The sequence below is a fragment of the Maylandia zebra genome, linkage group LG19 (genome assembly GCF_041146795.1).
Source record: "Maylandia zebra isolate NMK-2024a linkage group LG19, Mzebra_GT3a, whole genome shotgun sequence".
Taxonomy (NCBI): domain Eukaryota; kingdom Metazoa; phylum Chordata; class Actinopteri; order Cichliformes; family Cichlidae; genus Maylandia; species Maylandia zebra.
This window is the reverse complement of record NC_135185.1, coordinates 8,667,458-8,676,528: the sequence shown is the minus strand read 5'-3', so window position 1 is coordinate 8,676,528 and position 9,071 is coordinate 8,667,458. Positions and strand designations below refer to the sequence as shown.

At 38.1% G+C, this 9,071-nt stretch overlaps 2 protein-coding genes and 1 long non-coding RNA gene across 5 annotated transcripts; 1 reads left to right on the top strand and 2 right to left on the bottom strand.

The window, feature by feature from the left end:
• Nucleotides 1-1,641: 1,641 nt before the first annotated feature.
• Nucleotides 1,642-3,878, bottom strand: LOC143414007 (uncharacterized). Of its 3 annotated transcripts, XR_013094568.1 has the most exons (6): nucleotides 3,504-3,834; nucleotides 3,295-3,401; nucleotides 2,457-2,547; nucleotides 2,340-2,369; nucleotides 2,103-2,264; nucleotides 1,642-1,818 (listed from the first exon to the last, which is right to left on the bottom strand). It is a non-coding gene; the product is annotated as an uncharacterized LOC143414007 (long non-coding RNA). The 3 variants fall into 3 exon arrangements; XR_013094569.1 differs by lacking the exons at nucleotides 3,295-3,401; nucleotides 3,504-3,834 and adding an exon at nucleotides 3,851-3,878 and having other exon boundaries at nucleotides 2,457-2,483; XR_013094567.1 differs by having other exon boundaries at nucleotides 3,295-3,834.
• A 612-nt stretch (nucleotides 3,879-4,490) lies between these two features.
• On the bottom strand, nucleotides 4,491-6,005 carry LOC143413974 (interferon alpha-inducible protein 27, mitochondrial-like). The gene is made up of 4 exons (XM_076877533.1): nucleotides 5,896-6,005; nucleotides 5,730-5,759; nucleotides 5,438-5,599; nucleotides 4,491-4,790 (listed from the first exon to the last, which is right to left on the bottom strand). Exons 1-4 carry the CDS (start codon nucleotides 5,903-5,905, stop codon nucleotides 4,705-4,707), a joined length of 288 nt encoding a protein of 95 aa, XP_076733648.1. The 5' UTR covers nucleotides 5,906-6,005; the 3' UTR covers nucleotides 4,491-4,704.
• A 1,731-nt stretch (nucleotides 6,006-7,736) lies between these two features.
• Nucleotides 7,737-8,838, top strand: LOC143414163 (interferon alpha-inducible protein 27, mitochondrial-like). Its single transcript, XM_076877904.1, has 4 exons — nucleotides 7,737-7,784; nucleotides 7,974-7,997; nucleotides 8,065-8,232; nucleotides 8,562-8,838. Exons 1-4 carry the CDS (start codon nucleotides 7,760-7,762, stop codon nucleotides 8,681-8,683), a joined length of 339 nt encoding a protein of 112 aa, XP_076734019.1. The 5' UTR covers nucleotides 7,737-7,759; the 3' UTR covers nucleotides 8,684-8,838.
• Nucleotides 8,839-9,071: the final 233 nt, after the last annotated feature.

The following is a 9,071-nucleotide window of genomic DNA, read 5'->3' as shown; positions in this document are numbered from 1 at the left end:
CTGTCTCGCTCATGTCTGCGGTAGGCTTGCTTAGCATAGGGGGTCTAGCCTTAGGACCCTTACTGGATACAGACGCCCCAGGCAGGAATCGAACTTGCGATCCTCTGTTCCAAAGGCGTGTAGTCTAACCACTACGCTATCCAGCGTATATATGTACGTATATATATGTATATATATATATATATACATATATATATATATATATGTATATATATATATACACACACATATATATATATATACACACACATACATATATATATACACACACATACATATATATATACACACACATACATATATATATACACACACATACATATATATATACACACACATACATATATATATACATATATATATACATATATATATAACACCCAGCACGCCCCTGCGGGCGGTTTATCCTTCAAGCTCGGGTCCTCTACCAGAGGCCTGGGAGCTTGAGGGTCCTGCGCAGTATCTTAGCTGTTCCCAGGACTGCGCTCTTCTGGACAGAGATCTCCGATGTTTTTCCCGGGATCTGCTGGAGCCACTCGCCTAGCTTGGGAGTCACCGCACCTAGTGCTCCGATTACCACGGGGACCACCGTTACCTTCACCCTCCACATCCTCTCGAGCTCTTCTCTGAGCCCTTGGTATTTCTCCAGCTTCTCGTGTTCCTTCTTCCTGATATTGCTGTCATTGGGAACCGCTACATCGATCACTACGGCCGTCTTCTTCTGTTTGTCTACCACCACTATGTCCGGTTGGTTAGCCACCATGTATATATATATATATATATATATATTTATTATGTTCTTCCTCTACACCCCCCCCCCCCCCCCCCAATTTTTTTGCACATGTCGAGGAGCGTGTCAGGCTACATTTCACTGTGTGTTATACTTGTATAACTATGCATGTGACAAATAAAGAACCTTGAACCTTGAACCCTTGAACAAATACATTTATCAAAAGAAGAAATGTTTTGGCTTTGAGTTCTCAAGGTGAATAAATAAACACGCTAACAGTTGCTGTAATCATGATGATGATAATCTGTGAGGTGACATTAAAAGCTGACCAGCAGCTGTTGGTTGTCCCAAAATCTAGGCTAAAACGTAGAGGAGAACGAGCCTTTTCGATTATGGCCCCCAAACTTTGGAATATGCTGCCTTTAAATATTAGACAGGCATCTTCGTTTCCTGTTTTTAAGTCGCTTTTGAAAACACACCTTTTTTCGATAGCATCTAGACTGGTGTGAGTTGATATGTTCATTATGTATATTATTATGCTTCAATGTGAGTGTCAGTGGTTTTATCTTGTGTTTTACCCTTTTGTTTCTGTACAGCACTTTGGGGAAACCTTCTGTTTTTAAATTGGATTTGGATTTTTTGGATAAAATGGCTTCCTTTTAACTGTAAACTAAAAGAGAGATAAACTAAACACATAACACATGGCAGTTATGTTCATTTCTGACTGCACTCTTAAACCTGCCTCATCAGTCGTCCATCTGTAAGAACTTGTGTTGTCCTTGTTATATATAAGTTTAACAGTACAGTTAGTATTACAAACGGCTAAAAAAACAATATTATTGCTGAGATCACCTGGAATTTAAATCTTTTTATTAATGTAATACTTAAGCCTTTCATGCATGAATTATGACAACTTCAATCAGGATTTTTTTCTTAAGTATTTTTATTCGTCTTTAGGCATAAAAAGATGGGTAAAGCAAATATATGAGTTCTTCATGATTTTCAGCTGATGAAACTCGCCAGCCATCCCACTGCTGCTCCAGCACCAGCTACAGCAGCACCAGCAGTAGCTGACAGACCAGCTGCACCTGCAGCACCATGACACAAAGAAGCTGAGAAATACTTATACTTTGTGCCTATATAACTTCAGTCCTGCTGATATCACAGTGTACTGAATCATTATCATCGTCATTATTCACAGTTATCGTTATCATTAATGATACAATTGATGATGTCATTGTTATATTTATTATCATAATGATACAATATAGTGTCATTATCTAATCTAAAATTGTGATATTTTCATGAAAATTGTCTTTTTGCATGTTGTTGCAAGTTAAAATCCGAATAAAACGTCTAATTATTTATTTACCTGCTGACTGCAAAGCAGCCACCACACTTCCAGCTGCCACTCCTCCTCCGTTAGCAACTGCAGCAGACGACATCATGCCTGCAGCGTAGGAGCCTGCAGCTATTCCTGCTGAGGTGAAACCAGCAGCTCCCAGAAGAGCAGGAGCAGCGACTACGGCACCTACTGCAGGAAGAAGACATGGATCAGACATGGATCGGGCTTTGATTCAAATGAGTTAAAATTGAATAAAGTGCTTACCTGCTCCTGCAACACTGCACACAGCTGTCACTACAACACAACATAAGAACACACATTAACATTCCATAATTTTTTTAAATCAAAGACGATCCATGCACAGCAACTCAAATGACTCACCGGGGTCCATGTCTTTATCTGCTCTGCAATGGGCTGATTTTTATAGCAAGAAAGGTTTCCTTTCCTCGGAAACAAAACTTTATGTTCAGAGCTGAAAAAAAAGAGGGCGACAGAGAGCCACACAAACTGGAGAGTCATTTCTCTTTACTTTTTGTTTCTTATCTTTGCTTATATTGGTAAATGCCGTGGTGTTAGTAGGATTTATGAAGTGGTCACATGTATAAAATAAAGAAACCAGTGTCTTTGTGGCTGTAGCTTCTGAAAGAAATGTTCTTTATAGCATAAAATAAAATAAATAATTTTTGATTTCGTTCATGAGAAATTTGCATCAGATTAAACGCCAGTGTGTCATTCACAACAGTTTAAATGTCGGAAATTAGTTTTTGGCAGACCATCAATTTATAACCAGATGGTAATATGTCACTTTGTTAGCAGTGCATAATAATGCACTGATAAAACAAAATCCAAACAATTTGTGCTTACAAGTAGAATTTGTATCATGTGCGACACTCGAGTGTGTCCGACTTTGTGTTTTCACTTCAAGCTTTGGTGATCGCTTTATTTCTATAGCAAGTATAACAAGTATGTCAGCCCTGGGACTCAGTTACTCAGCAACTGTTGTTGTGATTTAGTGCTGTATAAATAAAATTAAAATGAATTGAATCATTATTCACAGTTATTGTTATCATTAATTAGATCATTGATTATGTCATTGTTATATGTACTATTATAATGATAGAGCATAGTGTCATTATCGAATCTAAGATTATGATGTTTTCATGAACTTTTTCTTTGTTACAAGTTAAAATCCTAATGAAACATCTAAGTATTAACTTACCTGCTGACTGCAAAACAGCCACCACACGTCCAGCTGCCACTGCTCCTGTCACGGTTTGCTGGGGCAAGCCGTGTGGAATATGAAATAGGACCCAAAATGCGGCAGCTCTGGTGCAGATGAGTGTTTATTTACAGGGGTGTGAGTACAAACAGCGGTGGCGACAAAACATGAAACCGGAAACCTAATCTGGGTAAACTAATAAGACAAACCAGAATGAGGATGCAGGGAGGTCCGGAGAAATACATACAGGGAGAGCGAGGGGAAACAACACAGACGAACCAGCGATTACCAAGACAGAAAATACAACTTAAATACACTCAGAGAACACAGGGAGATTACACACAGGTGGGAGACACAGCTGGGAGTGATTAACATGACGAGACCAGGGAGGCAAACTGAAAACACTCACATAAGACGCAGACCTTCACAATAAAACAGGAACACACGGGGGGGAACAGGGTAAACACCAATTAGAGAACAGAACCAAAATCGCGAAGAGAAAACACAAAACGCTGGGTCAAAAGGACCCAGGATCATGACAGCTCCTCTGTCCTGCGTCTGCTCTGAAATGGGCTGATTTTTATAGCAAGCAAGGTTTCCTTTCCTCAGTAACAAAACCTTATGTTCAGAGCTGAACAACCGAGGGCGACAGAGAGCAACACAAACTGTATCTGTATTTTTGTGTTTCGTTTATGAAGGGGTTACGTGTATAAATAAAGAAACCAGTATCATTGTGGCTGTAGCTTCTGACAGGAAAGTTCTATATAGCATAAAATAAAATAAAATAAAACAAAAAATGCGTTGATTTCAATCATGAGAGATTTGCATGATTAAATGCAACGACGTCATTACCCATAGTTTAAATGAGTTGTAATCAGTTTTTTAGCAGACCATCTATTTATAACCAGATGGCAAAATATCACTTTCTTATCAGTATAATAATGCAGTGAGAAAATAAATCCAAATAATTTATGCTTACAAGTAGAATTTGTATCATGTGCGACACTCAGTGTGTCTGACTTCACTTCAAGCTTTGGTGATCGCTTTATTTCTGCCAGTTATAGAAACCAAATATGTCAGCTTTGGTACTCAATTAAATAAAAATAATGATACATGTCTTAGTATTTTCAGATAACATAAATAGAATAATAAAATATAAACAAAATAATAAAAATAACCAGAACACAACTTTAAAATGCTTTTCATTATTAGGGCTTTATTTAAAGTTGCACAATTTGACCGTGTTCATGTGTTTTGTAATAAAACACCACAGCATTACCAGCACTCAGATTTCAGCCAAGCTTTACTGAAGCATGGCGCTGATACTATTGCAACTGTTTCCAATTGGCAGCAGTAAATATGTCATTTATTACTATTTTTTTTCTTTCTGATTATCATAATTTCCTGGTCTCAGATGAGAGCAGCCACCAATCCTCCAACAGCCCCTCCAACAGTACCCACGGCTGCGGTGGCGGCCCCAGACAGACCTGCCATACCTGCAGAGAGAAAACAGGCTTCAGAACACCAGACAGCTGATCGAGCAGTTAGATGAAGTAACTGAGCTGCAGAGGAGAGGGGGAGGGTTTATCCTACGACGGAGTATTAGAGCCACAAGAAAAAAGTTGTTGATATGGACATTACTGTTTGAACACAAACTGCCACATGCGCTATATCCGCTAAAGAAAATTCCTTATTTAGATGAGTTAGTGAAACAAACTGATCAGCCGTCTTGTGATACAACATTCATCCTCTTTATTGCACGAGGATGTAACCATCGATAACCTCGCATCTGTCCATTACCAGCTTTTTGTACAACCTAACACTTATCACCACACTGTGTTTATGAGCTTAAAGAAAAATCATTTCTTTCTTTCTTACTAAAACCGATTCTGAAGCACAATTTCACAAACTCTGATGACATACAGTAGCAACCGTGGGAGCTTTTCTTCAGACACTTGTAATCTCCACATTTCGACTTTATTCTCAAAATGATTGATAATATTTTTTCTTTACGTGGACCTAATAGTCCGTCGTATTATCCTCACTGCAGCACAGTCACATGTTATTGTTTCTGGGATCTTTCAGGTTTATAATAAAGGTTTTTGAGTAATCACTGGTAAAATATTTATTTATTTATTTTTACCTGCTGACTGCAAAACAGCCACTGCACTTCCTGCTGCCACTCCTCCTCCATTGGCCACAGCAGCTGCAGACATCATGCTTGCAGCGTAGGAGCCTGCAGCTATACCAACTGAGGTGAAACCTACAGCCCCCAGGACAATAGGAGCAGAGACCACTGCTCCACCTGACAACAGGAAGAAACACCTGGTTACTGATCATCAGGATGTTTTAAAATGAATACATGTATGATATGTGTGACTTCACCTATGAGTGTTAGATGTAAAAATACATCAATAAACAAAGAGGTTTGTTACCTGCTCCGATTGCGATCGCTAAGCCTGCCACTGAAACATAAGAAAGAAAGGGAAAAAAAAACCATCTTACCAAAGCTCAGCCTGAACTATTTAGACATTTTCAGTGATGCTACAATCATGAACTTATATGATGTAGAGATGATTTGAAAAAGGCAGCTGTACTCACACAGACCCATTGTTGCACTCAGGATCAGGAGCCTAAGCCTGGACTGTGTTGGACAACTGGACTTATATAGGAGTGTGAGGATCAGCTGTTTTCCCGGAAAATGAAACTCTTAGAATGGGCATCACTGGGTCTGTGATGTAAATAAACTTTCTTTAGTCATCATGGAACAAGTGATTGTGAGGTTGGATCTCAGGGGTTTGACATATTTACTCATTTATTTAATGCCATCTTTATTACGGATTTTACACATGGATTATTTCAAAGGTTTTTCTTTCTGTTTTAATCCTTATGTTAAATCACTTGCTTAATATGAAAACAAACAAGAACAACCTTATCACAGGGAGCATATATAAACGTTACTTGGGTCACTGAAAATGTTTCTGTATTATGTGTGGGAGCAAAAAAGATCACTGGCAGATCTGTAAGGACGGCAGATATACTGCACTTCTTTAAACCTCTGACCTTCCTCAGAGAAAATAAATTACACATTTAAAATAATTAGAGGCCAAAAAGTTCTTCCTCAGGTGGAGACAGACACCAACATGCATCCAAGCACATTTTTGAAAGTGCTGGATTTTTAATGTCACAACTGGAACATTTCATGGAGACCAGAACAGAAACGTCTTTATTGCCTTACAAGAAATGTCTTAGGTGACCTGATTTAAACAAGCACTTTGGTTGTTGTGTATTTATTTTGTTGCACAAAAGTTTCAGTTCATAAGAAATGGTTCTTGTAGTTGTTCAAAGATTGTCACACCACTGCAATGACGACAGCATTAAACCTCGCCCATACTGCAAACATACCCATGACATACCGGCATAGTTTACATTCAGGTAAGTGATGATTGAAGGAACAGGACTTTGTCTTTCTCTTTCTCCTTTCAAAACAAGTTGTGTGCATTTATTTTCTCATGATAGCAAAGCTCGGCATTCCTCATGACATTAATGTGAATCAACACAGTTTAAGCTTAAAAAATGTCAACCTTAATATAAATGATGGTTTATAGGCTTTAAGTCTGTCTCATGGAGCTCTAACATCCTCATCTACAGACTTATAAACAAAAGGGTGTAAAAGTTGTGTGTTGGAACACATTTTGATTCAATATCCTTGTGAGCATTATTTAAAAGGTACTGCAGTGTAGAAAGTAGTGCTGTTATAAAAATGTGGAGAAGAAGCCAATCAACAATCATGACTATAACACTTAAAGGTTTAAGTCTTTGCTACAGAGAAACTGCAAGTGTTTTTATGTAACAACCCCCCCTGTTTTAGGGCAAGAGGCAGGGTACTGAGTCTGTCTCAGGGATCACTAACTCATAGACACAATCGTTCATAGTCAGATTCACACATATGGGCAATTCAGACTTTCCAACTGACCTAGGCCCACTAACTGCATATGTTTGGACTGTGCAGTTGAGCTCTTGGACTGTGGGAGGAAGGGAGAATACCTGGAGAGAACCTGCAGACTCCACACAGAAAGAAAGGTGGAACTGAACTCAGGACCTTGCTGTGAGGCATCACTGCTAACCAGCGTGCCACCGTGCTGCCCCAGGTTTGTTGTTATAATAATGAAGTTATTACTACACATAATTTGTTATTGTGCAGAGCCCATTGTTACTGCAATGAGATTATTTGGATCATTGCAAAGAAATGTTTCTTTCATTCTTTATGTGGTTTCCACAATCATAAGATGAATATGTTACTGTTTAGAAAAAAAAAACATCATGCTGCTCCTCCCCTGTCTAGTGTGTATTGTTCTTTCAGAAATGGGAGTGTCAACTCTTGAAAAAAAAAAAGTAAAAGACATGGATCAGCTTTCCATGACTGCAGTTGAGCTCTCGGTGTCTTAGTGTTATCATTGGAAGCATGGACACAAGCTTTGAAGAGATATGTGAGTATATATATATATATATATATATATATATATATATATATATATATATATATATATATATATATATATACATATATACATATATATATATATATTATAACAGTGTTATCACATTATGCAGTGGATATGAATTATTTTTATAATTGTAAAGATTTTATTTGAAATCTTTTTGTATTTCATTAACAGGCAAGGCGGTCGTTGTGTTTGCAGGTATGCCATCACATTAACCACAGCATAATTTTGATATGAATATATGAATATAAACTTTTTTATCCAGGAGCTGGTGGAGTTGTGATTCTGACTCCTGCCATTCTGGCTACACTGGGGTTCACTGCAGCTGGAATAGCAGCAGGCTCCATCGCTGCCAAACTAATGTCAATTGTTGCCGTCAGCAGTGGTGGAGGTGGACTTCTAGCAGCTGTCATAGCAATCTTGCAGTCCTGGGGTAAACTGGATAATTTGTTACATATTCTCTCTCTCTCTCTAAATGTGTGTAAAAAAATCCGCAACCAAACAAATAGACATGTTTTCTTATAGAGCAGGATTACTGCCAGAAAAATTAGAAATTGTAATATTTTAGTCCACTTTGACTGTTGCTGTTTATCTAAATGTCAAAGATATGAAATGCTCTTCTTGGACACGTCTCTATAAATAAAGGTTCATGAGTAAGATAATTTATGTACATCATAAATTATTTTATGAAGAATTAAAACTTTGCACATGTTGAACAAGTATAACAAACAGCTAATGGTGTGTAATGTGATTTCACTTTAGGTGCATCAGGTCTGTCATGGGCTGCCACTTTAGTGTTTGGCAGTGCTGGAGCAGCAGTGGCTTGGGTGCTCTCAACCGTGTGTAACGTGACTGTGATATATGAAGATTCACACAGAGAATAAACACAAACTGACCTATAAATGTTTCCTGCTGTGACAAATCTCAATCGCCTGAATGAAACTTTATTCTTATGTGTGAATGTCGAACACTCAGATTAAAGGATGATTTGAGAATTAAATTACAAAAACATTTAAAGAACATTTTGATTTGATTTGATTCTGGTGGTTGTTTGACATAACTGTGACGTCACACAACTGCAGTGACAACAGCAAAGGAATATAATGAAGCTTCGCCCATGAATAGTCCTCCTTTACATTCAGGAACCAGATGAATAAGGCATTAGGGCCTTTTCTAGCACCAGCTGAACACACTGAGAAGATTAGAGGCTGCAGAGGGACGTAACAAAGGTGATACACACAGCTGAACTAAATCTAAGTAATAACACAGGAA

Coding starts and splice junctions, on each gene's coding strand:
- LOC143413974 (XM_076877533.1), bottom strand. Junction 5,600..5,729: donor AGCGATCGCAATCGGAGCAG/GTAACAAACCTC, acceptor TCCTGTTGTCAG/GTGGAGCAGTGGTCTCTGCT. Junction 4,791..5,437: donor GGCTGTTTTGCAGTCAGCAG/GTAAAAATAAAT, acceptor TTCTCTCTGCAG/GTATGGCAGGTCTGTCTGGG.
- LOC143414163 (XM_076877904.1), top strand. CDS start 7,760: ATGGACACAAGCTTTGAAGAGATAT. Junction 7,998..8,064: donor GGCGGTCGTTGTGTTTGCAG/GTATGCCATCAC, acceptor TTTTTTATCCAG/GAGCTGGTGGAGTTGTGATT. Junction 8,233..8,561: donor AGCAATCTTGCAGTCCTGGG/GTAAACTGGATA, acceptor ATTTCACTTTAG/GTGCATCAGGTCTGTCATGG.